The sequence below is a fragment of the Alnus glutinosa genome, chromosome 7 (genome assembly GCF_958979055.1).
Source record: "Alnus glutinosa chromosome 7, dhAlnGlut1.1, whole genome shotgun sequence".
Lineage (NCBI taxonomy): Eukaryota > Viridiplantae > Streptophyta > Magnoliopsida > Fagales > Betulaceae > Alnus > Alnus glutinosa.
This window is the reverse complement of record NC_084892.1, coordinates 6,778,082-6,796,344: the sequence shown is the minus strand read 5'-3', so window position 1 is coordinate 6,796,344 and position 18,263 is coordinate 6,778,082. Positions and strand designations below refer to the sequence as shown.

General features: G+C 36.0%; 2 protein-coding genes across 2 annotated transcripts; one reads left to right on the top strand and one right to left on the bottom strand.

The window, feature by feature from the left end:
- Positions 1-394: 394 nt before the first annotated feature.
- Positions 395-730, top strand: LOC133872409 (arabinogalactan protein 23-like). The gene has a single exon (XM_062309915.1). The coding sequence runs from the start codon at positions 493-495 to the stop codon at positions 682-684; it is 192 nt and encodes a 63-aa protein (XP_062165899.1). The 5' UTR covers positions 395-492; the 3' UTR covers positions 685-730.
- Positions 731-5,809: 5,079 nt separating this feature from the next.
- Positions 5,810-13,081, bottom strand: LOC133872199 (carboxyl-terminal-processing peptidase 3, chloroplastic). The gene is made up of 12 exons (XM_062309644.1): positions 12,683-13,081; positions 12,486-12,567; positions 11,936-12,066; positions 11,688-11,774; positions 11,160-11,238; positions 9,780-9,868; positions 8,900-8,935; positions 8,575-8,694; positions 8,336-8,422; positions 8,076-8,225; positions 6,485-6,592; positions 5,810-6,200 (listed from the first exon to the last, which is right to left on the bottom strand). Exons 1-12 carry the CDS (start codon positions 13,025-13,027, stop codon positions 5,946-5,948), a joined length of 1,569 nt encoding a protein of 522 aa, XP_062165628.1. The 5' UTR covers positions 13,028-13,081; the 3' UTR covers positions 5,810-5,945.
- Positions 13,082-18,263: the final 5,182 nt, after the last annotated feature.

The following is an 18,263-nucleotide window of genomic DNA, read 5'->3' as shown; positions in this document are numbered from 1 at the left end:
CCAAAAATCCAACATCTTACCAAAAATAATCGACCTAATTGTTGCATCATAATATTCATAACTTGGTGCATATATCTAAGACAATAAGTGTAATGATAACACACTAAGGAATTAATTCTTTGTATGTTCAGTAATGTTAGAAATATATTACACTTGTACCGATTTAATTATTCCTACATATCGATCAGAAAAGCTCAAATCGTTGACTAAAATTTTCTCCCACAGAATATATATTCATATGGACCATTACGTGCATCCTACAAAATAGCCAATCCTCGCGCGCGCACCACGCAAAGCCATACACGTAAAACTCTTGCTCAGCTATTTTTGGCTCAAACATCCATATATATTCCTCCCATCAGCTTCTTTATTCCTTAGGCCTGCAAATACCAGAGAATAAAGAAAACAAGGATTGTTTTTCTTCATTCTCCAAGGCGGGTCTCGTAAAGTAGTATACATTAATTCCCACAAAGTGAGCAGTAAATAGTCATCATGGATATGAAGAAGATCTCCTGCGCTGTTCTCATCGCCGCCGCTGCCTCCATGAGTGCAGCATTGGCTTACACTGAGGTCTCGCCAGCTCCAGCCCCTGGCCCATCCAGCGGGGCCGCCGCCACCTTGCCTCTTGTTGGGTCTTTGGTCGGTGCCTCTGTTTTGTCTTTCTTCACCTATTACTTGCACTAATCAAGCTCATGATCATCACAAAAGGATATGAGAAAGAATATATATATATATATATATATATATATATATATATATATATATATAGCATGGTTCAAAACAGCGGGAAGACAAGAACAGTACGATGACTAGTTTTTCTTAGGGGGGTTGTTGGATATCTTCTTCTCTCTTTTTTTTCTTTTTTTCTTTTTCTCTAATTTGTTTTACTTAATTTTCTTCATGTTTGCCTGCATTTCTGCGGCAGATTGTCATCATAAAAGACTCTAGCGCTAAACGTTAGCAAGTTTATTGAAATGTCAGATATAATGGCTCTCATGATTTTTCAATGTCCGGGAAATTAAAAATTATAGCCCTTTGAATTAATCGGTTTTCTAATGCCACCAAATTTGCTCTCATCTCATATTAGAATCACAAAATATGACCTTTTTTTTACTTGGATTAATCTTCTTGTAAACTGTCCTGCATCATATGGTTAATTAAGATAATAGTAAATAAAAAAGAAAAATTGGGTTTAAACTATTTGAATAAAAAAGAAAATTTGGGTTTGAACTATTTGAAGTTTCTTTCCTTAGAAAATGTATGATATCGCCCTTGAAGATTCTAGAGTGCTAACAAGTCATGAGCAATAAATGCAATTATAGATTTGGAATATCATTCTTATATGCATTTTTAAGATAATGATAAATTCGGTTCATTAAATTAATATTTATTAATCTAATTAAAATTGCGTGTAAAAATCACATATTCTAAGGATGAATATATATCAATTTAATAGACTCGATACGATTCATTATGCTAAACGGGTTTTACAGGTCATGTCAAGTGACCTGTAAAATTGTTGTGTCATGTTTAGAGACCCGACCCGTTAACATAAACGGGTCATGTCGGATACCCATTTTGACAACCCTAGTGAAGAGTTAGGTGTGAGTGTACGTAGCAGCTCTCAAGAAAAAGATCATGGCCGATAAACAAACCAAAATCACACCACGGCGTGGGAGGACCCATCAGTAATAAAGTATAATACCCAGGGGCAAATTGGGTCACCTGAGAGCTGGAAGAAACCCCACAATAGAATTGGTCCAATTGGAAAGCGAAAAGACAGCTGGAACCACCAGAGCCCCCAGATCAGCGTGACACGTCGCGTGGGCCGTAGATCTAGTACTTAAAGGGACAACAATTAGAAGGAGACCGAATTTAGGGGTGCATCATCTGCCGCTCATGCTCTTATGCTCTGTTTTGTGTCACTCTGTTTTTTTGACACAAATTATGGCGCAGCGTTTAGGCATTGCACCTTTGCCGGCACAAATTCAAGAGAAGTGATATGTTATTCTATGTTGGCCTCTCTTATTGCCTTTTTAATTACTTCTTGTGCAGTGAATTTGGATTTTAGTTGGTGATGGTGATATATGAGCAGTTGGATATGGTCAAAAATTTCATTTTCATACAACCCACATATAAGATTGACATGTGTCTTTTAAACATGTGAAAATTACATGTTTTTTTATAAATACTATTAAAAAAGCATGTGAGGAGCACATGTTATTAAAACATGTGCTTCTCACATGCCGATGGACATATGTCAATCTTATATGTGAGTTATATGAAATTTCTTACAAACTACCTTGTCTTTGTGTATGGTTTGACATATTTACTATAAGGTTGGAGATAATGAACATATGTTTTGAGATGTTATTGTAAGGGTGCGTTTGTGATTGTGATTTCGTAGACAGTTAGTGCGATTTTAAACCAATTTGCAGAACATAAATATTTTGGAAACTGCGTTTTTAAAAATTGCGATTTGAAAACGTAGAATTTTAAAGGCTAAACTGCGATTTTGCCAAACGCTTAACTGCGTTTTTAAAAATCACTTTTTTCAAATAGCACATTTTAAAATCATGATTTTAAATCGCACTTTTTAAAATCGCAAACTCAAATGGACCTTAATACAATACTATTGTTAGAATTTGAATCCAATTGGTGTAATTGCCTATCAGCCTATCAATAATTTGTTCTTTCTTTAAATGGAAAGTTTATTTTACACCTAATATTATCACATTGCTCAGATGAAATGCGAGTATGCTAGTGTGTAAAAGAATTGAGGAAATTTGGTCCATGAACCTGATATTCAGAATGTTTAAGGGTATGTTAAAGCATACATCAACTAATTATGGTACAACTACAATTCTTATACAATTTGCTTGCACTTGTCAGCGATTGAAGTTACAAAATAATAATAATAATAATAATAACAATAACAATAACGCTCTCTAATCACATGATGACATGTATCAAGAAGTTGTAGATCTTGTGCTTTTCATTATGATATGATATTTAACAAGCGACAATTGCAAGAATTTTATGAATGAACTGTAGCCACCAAATTTTTCAATATTAATTTTATGATGAAGCTGAAATGTGCATTACTATTTCTTTGGGTAAGGGTACTTGCAAATATTAAGAAGAGAGGCTTAAAGAGCTGCCAGGTGAATTGGCAGAAAATACCTTGACGCCTAACAGACTTAAGAAAAAACTCTTATTCCTTAAAGAGAAGAAGAGGTAGTCTAGTATGTACTTCGAATGAATGAGTGAGGTGCTTACCTTCCCTTTTATATCATGCTATTCCGAACCGAAGGTTAATTTCTCGTTCTGTTGTGTCATATGTCGCCTTTGGATTGGGTGATGACCGTGATGTGTAACAAACTCATGAGGTAGTTTACCGGCGTGAACTAATGGTGCGTTTGAGATTGCAATTTCGTAGACAAAAAGTGCGATTTTAAACCAAATTGTAGAAAATGAACTATTTGAGAATTGCGTTTTTAAAAAATGACGATATGAAAACGCAGAAAACTGCTTTTTTAAATCGCAAGCAATACAGTGTTTTTTTGAAAACGCAGAATTTTAAAGCCTAACTTATAATTTTAAAGGCCAAACTGCGATTTGGTCAAACACTTAACTGTATTTTTAAATATCACTTTTTAAAATTACAAACCCAATCGAATAACAAGGCTACTACGATGCATCAACGATTAGGAGGCTCAGTTTACTGGAAGGTTTCTGGGCTGAGATCCATCTAATACGAACTCTTCCTCCTTTAGGCCTTTTAGTGCCATGGGCCTACCGACATAGATTCGCCAGTCCGACAACGCCTTCTACGTGTCCAAAATCCATTCGCCGGCGTCTACCGACCAAAATTCTGCACTATGATAACCACACCCGTTACACAGTACAGAACAGCTGTTAGTGGCCGTTACCACCCACTTTCTTCGCTGTCACAGCTCCGTCGCCGGGTCCACGCGCCGTACATTTCACCTTATATATTCTCGCCCTCTCATCATCCATTCTCAGTCTGACAGTCTCTATAATTAATCTCTCTCTTCCGCTAAATATATATTTTGTTTACCATTCCATTTCCTTGGCAATCTTCAGTCATGGCACAAGTGGGCATTTCGAAGGCTTTGATGCTGGTGTTGGTGATAGTGGTCAGCTCGGCAGCTGCGATGGTCTCGGCTCAGGAGAGCGAGCCGGCGCCCGCGCCCGCGCCCACAATGACCTCTGGAGCGGATGCCTGTTCGCCGGTCTCCGGTGTCATTTTGGGATCCTCTCTCGTGCTCTCTCTTCTTGCTCTGCTCAAGCTATAAGCTTTTTTTTTTTACAGAAGCTTTTGGCTGCACGGAATTGAATGCGATATTTGATGGGGAACTTTTATTGTATTTATGGGTTCAGTGAATGGAGTGAGATTTGATTGTATTCACTTGATTCTTTCTTCTTTTATGACGTACTGCATTTTAATAAAACATTTTTTCTTCCTTTCTGTTTTTTAATTACTGTGTATAATGTGTTTCCTTGCTCTAATTAGTTATTATTATTATTATTATTATTATTGTTTGTGCGGGAAAAAAACATTGGTCGGTAAATTGGCCTTGAAAGTTTTCTTTATTTTTTAAAGAAAATGAGAAATGTTAGAAGTACCAAATTCTTTACCAAGAAATAGATAACAACACGATGTTGAGCTTATTCATGTAAATGATTAAAATAATTAATAAAAAAAAATGTTACGAGTACTAATGAATAAGCTCAACATCATTTTGATAAAAAATTTGGTACCTCTAGCATTTCTTAAAGAGAAGTGAAATACCAAACTACAAATTGACTAGAAGAAGGAATAAATAAATAAAAAAGAAAAAGAAAAGAAAAGACAAAAAAAGCTCCACCTTGTTAATTTGAAATAATGTGAAAAAATTATATAAGGATGACATATCTATCTTTTTCAATCTTAAGCTCGATTTGTTACGAGGTAAAATGTTTATGAGAAAATATTTTCTTTACTTTTGTATGTTTGGCCAAACCGAAAATCGTGATCAAATAAAAAATATTTTTCTTTTACAAAAACTTTAATTTCTGTAAAATGGTTTATTTTTTATAAAATTATAAACTATTTTTAAAATTTGAACTTATCCCCAGAGGTTGTCATCCACCACCGAAATCCTTTGCCACAAAGAGGTTGCCGGAGGTCACCGAATTCCTCCTCTGGCCGCCGGAATTCACCTCACTAATTTTTCGTATGAGCCAAACATTGAAAAATATTTTCACCTTGTAGGCGAAAAGAGTCAACATGGTTTGATTCATACTTTACATGTTAGCTCCAAACATCAGTTGGCTGATGAACATTCTGAACATCTATGCTTCATCAGGTAAGGATTGTTCATCTTGAGGGGGGTTTCAAAGCTGGAGGTTCATGTGCTGGAAGTGAGTTGGAATAAGCATGTGATGAAGAGTTGATTATAGAAAGTTAGACTTTCAGTTTAATGTACTTGGTTAATCTATTTGTATAAGGGCAGAACACTTTGTATCATTTATCCATTCAATCAATCAGAGTTGAATATCCATTTTTCTGCATTCTCTGTTTTTCATCTCTGTTTTGCAATAGTATTGCTTTGACACTGGCAGTGGACGTGGGAATAGTTTTGGGAGAAATGATTCTGCCGACCAATATAAGGGAGGGTGAGATCTTCAGTGTCCTTCAGGAATTACTGCATGGTTGAGTAGGTTAAGGAGTTGAAGGGAAAAGAGGATGAGAGAGGTTCAGGCAAGGTTGACTGAACAAAGAGTTCAAGGGGAGAGAAGGGACTTGGCAAACCAGTTGTATAATTATATTCATTTACTTGCAATATAATTAAATTACAATATTCTTGTGTGTGTGTACATATATATTCTTGCTAAGCATATATACATCCATTTTTCTAGGGCACAAAGCTATCCATCTTTCAGGAGGCAGTCCCTTTGGACTGTTGAACGTCCAATTCATGCTCTGCTACCATGATACAGGAATCCGCTTCCAGAGATGAAACTGAGCTCTTCTCCTTTAACAACCAATCTTTAGGAGAATTCAGCATGTCTGCTGTGGCTGTGCACTGCACATCAGGTATTATACCAACCTGGTCTATGTCATGGAGTGCCGGCGATAGATACTTTGCAACCGTTACAAAGAGAGCCGACCCGTCATGGAGCTCTGTGACACTCTGTATAGTAAGACTGGGTCAGAATCAATGCAACATAAGCTCAAACAATTATAGGGGTTTGGCAAAGTTGGAAACAGGTTAAACATCAACATGAATGACATGTTAGAAAGAGCTAAGCCCTTGGAATTGAATGAAATCACCAGAAGCACTTAAAAGTGTTCACCCTTTTGAATTGGGAATTATATCAATTTGAGATAAGGATACATTGCTTCAATGGATTAAATCTTTGGGAAATGCTATTATAGGCTATAGAAACCGTGTTGCTTTATAAGAACCAAAAATACCTGAATTTTTCCTTTCCCAAAGGTTTTGTTCCCAACAAGTATAGCCCTGCCATTGTCGTGTAGTGCTCCTGCCAAAATCTCACTTGCGCTTGCACTTCCCTCATTGACCTGTTTCAAGCGGTGATAAATTTGGCCATCATGATTATTGAGGGCTTGGTGAAGTATAAAAAACAATAATTGCATCAGGAGCTTCATGATTTCAGAGTAATACAAAGAGCCAATGGGCATAGGATAGCAATTCAATTGTGGAAGGATCACTAGAACAATCCATATATTTTTCAGAACGAAACAATAAAACAAGTCAGCTAAAAATGATACGACGTTAATACAAACTTAAGATTCACAAAGACAGTTATAGAGAGCTCACACCTAAAGCATGCAATCAATTGGGTTTACATCAATTCATGTCGGTTGGCCAAGTTCATTTGGTTTGAATGGTACCCAATTTCAACCTAGTTCTGATCTATTATAGAACAAACCCAAGAACAGAATAAAGTTTCAATCACAACAAATTGTTGAAATGCTAAGTGTATACGTTTAAATCAATCAGACTTGAAGCCTAAACTGGATCTAGCTTATTTGTCTACTGATCAGATTAAACTTTGAGTAGGAAAGCAATTTTATTTGCAAGAACACAATACTTGGGGACTTTCATATACCTTAATTTATTCAACCAGTTGTTGTAGGCTGCAACAAAATCGTCTCTTCATATAAATTCCAGTCATTTTGCTGACAGAGCCCTCATAAAATTACAATTTTATCCTCAAATAAAAAATTATTAAAAATTAAGAGAAAAAAATTGGTTCAAGGTGGCCGAAACATCCTCATAGGCCCTTTGGGGTTGGGGGCGGTTCAGCCATCCCATTTGGCCCATTCTAAGGGTGGTTGACCACCTTTAAAATCAGCCTCCAAAAGTGGCCGACCCCTCTCCTTGGGTTTTTGGGGTGATTCCGCAACCCCATCACCCTTGGGAGTAATTTGACCACCTCCTTTGGTTGATTAAGGGGGGCTAGTGGGGGTGGCCAACCACCCCAAGGGCGGGTGGTTTAGCTACCCTCGAACCATTTTTTTTTTCTTTTGCTTTTTTATAATTTTTTATTCGATGATAAAACTGTAATTTTATAAGGACTGTGTCAAAAAAATGGTTAGAATTTGTACGAAAGGACCATTTTACAGAAGCATATCACAGAGATTTAGAAGTTAGTTTTGAAACCACATAGATTTATTTATCACAAAGGTCAAACCATAGGGACCAATTTAGTAATTTTCCCTTAAGCATATATTGATCTGCACATATAAATATATAATGTTGATATGATTCCCCATTTCTATGCAAAAAGAAGAAAGTGGCATTTACATAGTGCACATTGTTCTACAGGTAACAAAATCCATGTAGAACATACTATTTGAGCAAGACCAAAATGTATAAAAGACATAGGCAGAAAGTGTATAAAAACGTAGAAGACAGAGGAAGCCATAGAAATCATGGAATTCTCTCCCAAAGCATTAGAACATTGAAAAGAAATTAAGGACGATTTACATGGCTTCATGTTGATCAGAAGTTTACATATGTGAAAAGTTAGATACGTACAAGCACAACAAGTGGATCGCGAGTTATGGCATGCCCATTGATCATGTTTATGGGTGACATATTTCCATCCCGATCAATTGTGTTCACAAGAGTCTCATCCCCATCTAGCCATATTTGGGCAACATCAAGTCCTGCTTTTACCAGCCCCCCCTATAAAATGAATTAAAAGAAGATAGATAAACATTATGGAACAAAATATTCGAGGTCAGAAAATGAACCTTGTAAGATTTTCCATTTTCAAAATAAGTAAAGAAAAGTACTGGATTATTCCGCAGATCAAGTATATATGCCTGCACATCCTGACTTTCCATTTCATGAATTGCATGTTCCATATCAGCAGCAGCAGTCTGTCATGAAATAGGGAGGCTTGTAATGATTCATATGAAAAACATATTTCATGCTTATAAATTCCAGTTCACAGCGGATCCATTTGATAATATGCCAAATCATAGAAAGTGGCATCTTTGAATGCCCTAGAGATAACAGAAGTTACAACAACCTGAGAGAAAGCTGACAGCTTAACGTAACCAGTTTTTGTCAGATGGCCATCTGCAGTTCTATGAGGGATGATGGCACTCGATAAGGGAGAAAGCTTAATGTACTCCCGAGGTACTTTGACCTTCAAGCAGATGAGGCAAGTTTCTATATCAGTTCAGCAAAGAATACAATTATGAAGGTAGAATGTAACAACAAGCCAGTGCAGATGCATGCTCTTGCATCAACCTATAATTCGATGCTTGCTTTCTATACTGTCAGAAAGAAACCAATTGCACTTCATAATGAATGAACACCAACACAATACCACACAGTGAATGTTTCATTACCTCTCTGATACTATAATCACTTCCTGAAGCTTCGCTCTGGAAAACAAAGCACTAAATTAGTTGAGGGATTTGATATTGTTACGAAAATCAGAAGATGGCTCAATTGACAACAATAATTCTTGCTAAGGAAATATTCGTATCCCTCAAAAAAAAAAAAAATCGTATCAGTCCACAAGCACTACCCAAATGAATCATTATGGATGTTATTTTCTTTCAGTGTTTCCAATTGAATAAAGATCAACTTTCCTCTTTTGAAACATAAGGAGACCCATTGCAAGATATTCTGTATCTGACGTTTTAGTATTACATGCTTGTCTACAAGTACTGATAAATGATTCAATCCAATAAAATTCCAGTCTTCATTGTTCCACCACTTGAGGTAAATCATCCTTGCAAAATATTCAGCTTACAGGCACCCACTAACAGATATGAAACCTTGAAGTTGGAGTGAAGAATGGAGGGAAAAAAATTGTGTGCTGCACTTAGAGGATGCTGTGTTGCATCAAGTCTTGTGTGGCACTGGCATGTATATAAGAGTCAAACTCGTCCAAGCTCCAGATCCTGGGATGCTGGGAGTTGAGAATCTGTAACATACTATGAATGGAAATTTTTGAAGCAATTTTCTTTCAATGTTCTGGAATGAAGAATCGAGAGAAAAATTTTTGTGCAGCTCTTCAATTAAAGGGCTTGGTCTCATTATTCTAGAGAAACACTATAAACTAGAATCTTGGTGTATTTGAATTCAGTATTATGCAAATAACGCAAGCAAAATAAGTACTGAAGACTTCCCTGAGCACTTTGAAAGGGTCATACTCAATATGCATTATAATGAAACAAAATTGTCAACTTATGCTAAAAAGAGGAAGAGGATGATTATTACACTTTGGACTTTTACTGTAACAGCTGTTCCAGCACGGCCTCTAAGCTTCTGTGCAGCTGCTTCGCCATCAATGCCATCAACCCTCTCCCCTGAAGGCCCAAAGACTCAGTTTAAAACTAAGGTAACACAAATTGAACAATATTAGACTGTGGAAAAATTATGCCCACGTAACAACTAATGAAATGTACTTTTGCCAAGCAAAGGATATAGCAGCCTATGACATAAACCGGCCTGCAAAGAGAAATATAAATTACTAATAGCCATTCAATAATCCTAGTTGCAGTTCGAAAAATTTAGTAACAGCTTCATCACGTGGACTTCTTTTAGAGATCACTGTTTAAATTCCAGACATACAGAAGGTGTCAAAGTGCTAGTAAGCTTAGGAAACCATTCCAACTTCTTCATATAGCAAAAAATGGTTGTATGCATGATATTTAACGTATATTATAGAACAATTATTTCTAGCCTTATGCATTCCAGTATCTGAGACTATGCCATGGATTTCCATTCTATTCTAAAGCATTCCAGCCTTATTTTACTAGATTCCACAGACAAAACATCATTAATAATTATAATTAATGTGTACAACTTTGACTTTATTTCACCATCAGTGATCTTTATCATGGAATGATGTAGGTGCTGGGAGACTTCAATCTTTAATTCAGAAAGGTGAAGAGCCCAAAACTTGTTCGAGGATAACGACACTAGTTTGGCAGTGCCTTCCTTGTACATGAGGTTTGTAAGGGCTATCATTCATTAGGGACAGGATGGCTTATCCACATCAGTGTCCATTCATGAAACATAAGACAAATGTGTTGTGGAGAAGTAAACCATCTGAAAACAACACAAAAGTTTCACTTATAGAATACAAAATATACACTCACATGGGTCCCAGATTTTACCAAATGGAGAGATTTTTAATTGAATCAATTTTGGGCTAATCTAATGCCTGGAACCAGTTATATGGTCGATTTCACCTTAAAAGGACAAAATTTAGAAAACATGATCAAAAGTGAAAGATGAATTGCCTGAACCATCCTACGCTAGTTCACATCAAACTACAAGAACTCTGATGCCATCAACATTTGGCATTGGATATCTAGGATTTTCAATCCTCCAACAATTTCAGAAGCTCAAGTCTGATTGTTCACCAATAAGGGGCAAGGACCATTCTATTGTCAGTAATAAAATAGAAATCCAAGTGTTTTAAACAACAAATTCAGGCATCTAAAGACTAATGGAATGCCAATTTTATAAACTTAAAAAGAGGTTTTTCCCTTGAGCAAGCTTAAAGGATAAGACCTGGAAGTAAGTGCTATACATGGATAATTAAAGACTCCATATTTAGCTTTGAAAAGGAAATCTCAGAAGGTAGAATACCATTAATCTCAATCAACTCATCTCCTTCATGTATGCCAGCACGAGCAGCTGGGCTACCTTGCACACAAGACAAAACAACCTGCAAGGTCAACAAGAATGAAATGATTTTTGGTGTGTGAAACATCTGACGAGTAGTGGTATCAGCAAAACATCTAGAGTCACACCCCACGTCATTTCTTTTTTTAATTTTCCCTCCTAACTTTATTTTATGGATAAATCCATATTCTAACAAAGAATATTTTTAGATAATTTTGAGTAAATTCTATGAAACCAACATGAATTTTCTGTCTGGGACGGTAAAAGAACACCTTTTATCATTAGTTAACTTACAAATTCATATCAAATGGACAAAGAAAGAGAAATATTTAAAGCAGAAAGTTTTCGATATCCTTGGAAGACCCATTAAATTAATTTTTTTTCAGAAACGGTCACTTGGTATGAACATGATCTTTCCAGGGATTTTTTAGAGAGAGAGAGAGAGAGAGAGAGAGAGAGAGGAAAGAAAAGATTCTTTTGTACGTCACTAACCAAATGGCCCGTTTTTGGTTCGGCAGTTATGAAAAGGCCGACTCCTTGCAAATTTCCATCACTTCCAATTCTGAAACTTTCATATTCCTGCCAGTAAAATCCATCTTAAATAGATCCCAATAAGCTTATCTTTGACACATATTTTTCAAACTAAAAGATGCTGGTGTATCTGAATGGTTAATTAAGGTCTAAGAGCTACAACTAACAAAAAGGAAAGCATAGTGATATAAGCACAAAAAGAATAAGACCTTTGGACTGATAATCCGAGTAAATGGATCTCCAAGAGTAGAAAGCATTCCACTTATTTTCTTATATGCCGCATCAGCTGATCTAAGGGGAAACATTTCCACCATGGTTTGCTGCAGCTTTGAATCCCAATCTACAAAACGAAATAGTTATAAAAATCAGCTCCTTGCCCCATCTACCGTTAATTCACCACTTATCCAAAATACTTAAGCCGATAGGAAGAGAGAAATTTAATCATTTAATTTATATTCTAACTCTCTCCTCAAGTGTGTGCTCAAACCTTTTTTACTACGTAAAATTATATTTTGAAATGAGAGGTGAATGAAAAAAAGAAGATTCGGATTCAGAACCTTCACTATGCCATATTAAATCACCACTTGTTCTAAAAACTTAAACTAATAGAAAGCAATAAATTTAATCATTTAATTTATATTATAAAATCTACTTGCTTCAACACCAAAGGCAACAAAAACACAACGAAAAAAAAGAAAAAGAAAAAAAGAGAGAGACGAAAATCAATTGGACTAATTGAGAATCGAACACCCCATATACCTTGATGATTATATGTTGGGTCTACGAATGTTTCCCGAATCAAACCCCAAGTCTCCACAAGTGTTCTTTGAACTGTATTCACCTGCAAAGAAACCTTATTTACTCGCAAGTCGCTAGTTACACTACTGTTCAAATCCAATTACAGCTTCAGATTGAAGAAAATAGTAACAAAACGAAAAAAAAAAAAAAAAGATCACCTCTTGAGCTCGTGAAGCAGGAAAAGCAACGGTGAGAGACTCGGCGAGAGCCGGGGAATCACAGCAGACAGAAGCAAAAGCAGCGGTTGCGGCGGCAAACCCAAAAAGCCCTTTTCCCAATGACCTCATCAGTTCTTGGCTACTGAGACGTTGCGTCTCGGACTCTGCCTCTGGTTTGTACCAAGCACATGGCACCATTAACACACTCCGGTTCTTACTTCTCGGGCGATTTAAGCCCGAAAGCCGATGAGAATGGCGGGGTAGTGAAGTGGGTTTCATAAATTTGGTTGAGATTGGTGAGCAATGGGTTGGTTTGAGATCCAGGTTGCGGCACAGAGGTTCCATTTCCGGATGAAAAATGTCGTCCGTTTTGGAAGTTGCAGAAACAACCGTTGTATATGTTGTTGGGATTCCTAGGGGGCCCATAAGAATATTCTTACTTGTGGCTCTCGGATCCATTGCGTAAGCCAGTATATGAGTGGACAATTCCACGTTGCCTAAAAATGGATTTTATATTTTAAATTGAAATAATAAATCTAGAATAATCCCTATTATTATTGTCTTCCATAAATTTTTTAAAAAAATCTCTTTAAATGAAACAGTACTAGATTCATTAGTAAATAATAGGAAAAAAAAAAAAAAATCAAATTTCGTTCCTAAGTTTTTTTATTTTCCATTTCAATTTAATTTTTAGGCTTTTAATTTTGACACTTTTGTTCTGTTTGATTCGACATAAAATATTTTTCGTCACAAAATAATTTTAAATGAAATCATTTTTCAAAAAAAATAGTTTTGCCAAAATTTGGCAGATCGGATTCTGGCGACACCAGGCCAGATTATGGCTCGTGGCCAGATTCCAGTGACAGTTATCGGAATCTAGTACAGTGTAGGGGTGTAAATCCGGACCGGATATAACCGGCCGGGAAACCGGATCTGGGCATTAACCGGCTCCGGAAAACCGGGAAATCCGGTTGGGATCCGGGTATTTATTTCAAAAAATCCCGGTTATACCCGGGTACCCGGCTCCGGGTAGGTTAATTAATTAAAAAAAAAAAATTACCCCCTTGCCCTTTTATCCTAAAACTACATGCATAGGAAGAGGGGGAGGACTGGAGGAGCATTTCGTCATTACTCTGTTGACTCACTGTTGCCCTAGGCTATCATCCAATTCAAGTGAATCAAGTATCAAAAGATTCAAAACCCATCTCTTGTTCACTGCCGCCGCTCCATTTCTCTTCACCTTCAGACAGAAATTTCAAATCATCTCATCTCATCTCTTTCTCCATTTCATTCTCCATCACGGCATCACTGATTCTCACGGCATCACTGATTCACGGCATCACATTGTTCAGCCGCAGAGCCGCTCGCCACTCCTCGCCGACTGCTCGCCGACAGTCGCCAACTCCTCGCCGACTCACCGCCTACCAGGTAACCAGACGTCTTTGCTTAGTTTCTTTTGTGCATTGATATAGTTGATAGATGGGGCCAAAGCTTGGCTTTATTGATATAGAATCAGTTTGGCTGGGTTTTTCTGCAGTTTTAGAACAAGGGCTTTATTGCTTGTTTGGGTGGGTTTTGTTTGAGTAGTTGTTTGGTGTTCTGATTCTGTTTGTGGTTTTTTTTGTAGTTCAGTTGTTATGCTGATTTGTGTGTAATTGGTTTAGTTGCAATGAAAAGCTTATTCATCAAAAAAAAAAAAAAAATAGATGGGGCCAAAGCATGGTCGTTGGAGATATCCATTTAATTATAGTCATGATCTTGTTGTTTGAGGTTCTTTTTCCATAGGTTGGAAAATTAAAAGTGAATTAATGAAAATTACTAGGAGTAATATCAGGGATTTCACCCACCTTTTACGGGAATTGAAAAAATTTGCTACGTACTTAATGAAAATGTTGTGACCCGGAAAGAAAAAAAAAAAAAAAAATGCAGTTACAATGAGATTTTAGACAGAGCAAGTAGCTGATACAACCAAAATGCTTTATATGCATTTTGGATATTTTCCATGGAAATCCTTCTCTTTGTCTCTTTTCCATTGATGATACTGTCTAAAAACCACCATAAGATTAAAACGTGCACTAAAGACAGGAAACAATTTATCAACTCAGTGTTAGGGACATTCTATATGATATTTTTCTGGAATCAACTAAATGAAGTTGAAAGAAAATTTTGGGTTTGCAGTTTCTAATTGTTGTTAGATATATTTATTTTGCCTCCACAAGATTAACAATTTAATAATATCCTTCTTTGGTGATTATGTCAAATCATCATACTGTCCACTGTTTTCTTCTAAATAGTAAATAGTTGGATTTTTTTTTTGAAATCAGAATTCAATTCTTATTCATAGACAACTCTATGTAGCTCTATCCATCAACTCTTATTCAAGATACTTACGCAAGAGCTTTATTAGTAAACTGATATCCATCAAAAGCTCAACACTGATATGATAAGATCATGCGCACTTCATTTGTTTTCTCATCTATGCACTGATTGCACTCTCAAGTAAGTGCTATTGAATTTAAACTTTACTCGGTCTCTTTCCTCTTTTCCTTTGTCACGCTTTTTTTTATTTCTCCCTTAACCTTAATAGCAACAACTACAATTTCATGCCAGTGCTCACATAATCCATGTCACTACTCACTTAATAGCAACAAAGATTGTGTACAATGAATGAGACATACTTTGATAATATTGGTGCTAAAATGAAATAGGTGTTTTTCATATTATCAATGTATATGACTGCAATAAACTTTGTATTATTATGTTGTTAATGTTGTTTTATATTATTATGGATCTTCATTGGATGGTCAGTACTATTAAGTGTAATATTGTTTTTATGCTCCAACTAGGCCTATTATGGAAAATGTCAACAATGAGTCACATGACAAGCCTCCAACTACACATGATGAAACCCCTTCGCCTTCCTTGCAAACTGAATTGGATCCCTCCAAAAACAAATCACAAGCTATGAATCGGTTAAAAGTATGGTTGCACTTTACAAAAGTGACACCAATTGACAAGGAAAAGCCTAAGGCAGCATGCAATCATTGCCATAAGATGTTAGGGTGTCACTGGAGACATGGCACTACTGCTTTGAAGAACCACCTTACCTATAACTGTCCAACCTCTCCACTTAGAGATTTGGAAAAATCCAGTGTACCCAAAGGTCAAACTCTCTTGCAACAGTCATTTAAAAAAATGTCAGAGAGCGGTAGTTGCCATAGGATTTGTGAAGTACGATCCGATTAAAATAAGGAAGTTGGTTGTTCAATATTTCATGATGGAGGAATTACCTTTTAGGCATGTGCCCAAGGTTCAATTTACCATGTCGCATTACTCTACAAAAAGATTGCATGAAACTTTATGAGGAAGAAAAACTTAAATTGAAGGCTTCTTTGAGGGGTAAAAGAATTTGCATCACTACTGATACATGGACATCTCTTCAAAATTTGAACTACATGGTTGTCACCGCTAGCTACATAGATTCTAGTTGGAGAATGCATAAAAAAATAATCAAGTTTAACTTGATTTCAAGTCATAGGGGTGAAAATATTGGAAGAATGTTGGAAAATACATTGATAGAATGGGAGATTGAATCCGTGTTCACTGTTACAGCTGATAATGCGACAGTCAATGATGTGGCGATTGATTATATGAAAAGGAAGTTGAAGGACAAGAAAGGTTCTATTTTGGGAGGTGAATTCATTCACATGAGGTGTGCCGCTCATATATTAAATTTTATTGTAAATGAAGGCTTGAAAGGATTGGGTGATTGTGTTTCTAATATTAGGAACGTAGTGAAATTTGTGAGGTCTTCACCGCAGAGAATGACAAGGTTTAAAGAATGCATAAAGTGTGAAAAAATTCAAAGTACGAAGACAGTGTGTCTAGATGTTCAAACAAGATGGAATTCTACGTACTTAATGTTAAGTGCGGCTGAGAAGTACGAAAAAGCTTTTACTCGACTTGGGGAGGAAGATGGTAATCCTTTTGTTGTTCCTAGCTATGATGAGTGGAAAAATGCTAGGGAATTTGTGAAGTTTTTGAAACCTTTTTATGAAGCCACATTGAAGTTTTCTAGTTCAACTCATGTCACCTCCAACTCATATTTCATTCAACTTTGTATTATTATAAAGACATTGGCCGATGGGTGTATGAGTTGTAATCCTATCATTAGTGTAGTGAGTTGGAATATGAAAAAAAAATATGAAAAGTATTGGGGGACTATGGAAATGATTAACTTATTGTTGTATATTGCTCATGTTCTTGACCCGTGTACCAAGTTGAAGGCGTTAAAATAGTATTTGGAAAAATGTAGTGGCTCTGATTGGGTGAAACAAATCGAGATAAATGTGAAAGACCTCTTGAACCGTTTGTGGGAGCAATATGATAAGTTATATGGGAGGCATTTGTCTAACCTCGATGCGGGTGTGGAAAGTTCAAGTGTTGCTTCTATAGATGTTAGTGTTGTTGATGATGATGATGATGATGATGATGCATTTACAGAGACGAAATATATGAAGTTTTTCATGAAACACCTTGAGGAAGAGAGCAACTCGGAGTGTATGTTGAAGGTGGATCGTTATTTTTTGGATGGGTGTGAAGCATCAACAAATGAATTTGACATCTTATTTTTGTGGAAGGTTAATGCACCTAAATATCCTATCCTCGCAGAGATAGCCCGTGATATATTGGCCATTCCTATTTCTACAGTTGCATCTGAGTCTGCATTCAGCAATGGAGGACGCATATTGGATCCCTTTAGGAGTTCTTTATCTCCATTGACAGTTGAGGCCTTGGTTTGCACACAAGATTGGTTAAAGAGCAATGAAGGCTTGGAGTATGAGAATTTTATTGAAATGTTTGATAAGCATGGTAAATGTTTATAAATTCATTTTAGTTTTCATTATTATTAATTCATTTAACTAATTCTCTTCTCTTCTTCTTCTTCTTCTTCTTTTTTTTTTCTTTTTTTCTTTCTTCTTCTTCCTTTTTTTTTTTTTTTTTTTTTTTTTTTTTTTTTTTTTTTTTTTTTTTTTTTCCTTCTATTGTAGTTGTAGATGATTGAGAGCAAAGGCAAAGCTACAAAAAGCCAGAAACCGGACCATGCTGAGAACTTTTGGTTATGAACTTTTTTAATATGTTTATGGACTTTTGGGTTTGAACTTTTTTAATATGTTTATGGATTTTTGGTTATGAACTTTTTTAATATGTTTATGGACTTTTAGTTATGGACTTTGGGGTTTGAAGTTTGAACTTTTTTAATATGTAATATGTTTATGAGAATTAATGCATTATGGTGGATTGCATCTTTTCTCTCTGTACACATTCAGGGGTGGTTCAATTCATTTATTTTATATCAGTAATATAATGCCTATTGCATTGTTCTTTACTTCTTTTTCCCTCTTCAATGACATTATGAGATTTCTGTAAATTAGATAAGTTAGATAACAATCTCGATTCTGGGCAGTACTACTAAGTTTTTGGCTAAGAAAATATCAAGGATAATGGGACTTTATTACTCTATTGGCTACTAATCTAGTTAGACAATTACAAGGGTTTGATTGAAATTATTTACAGCATT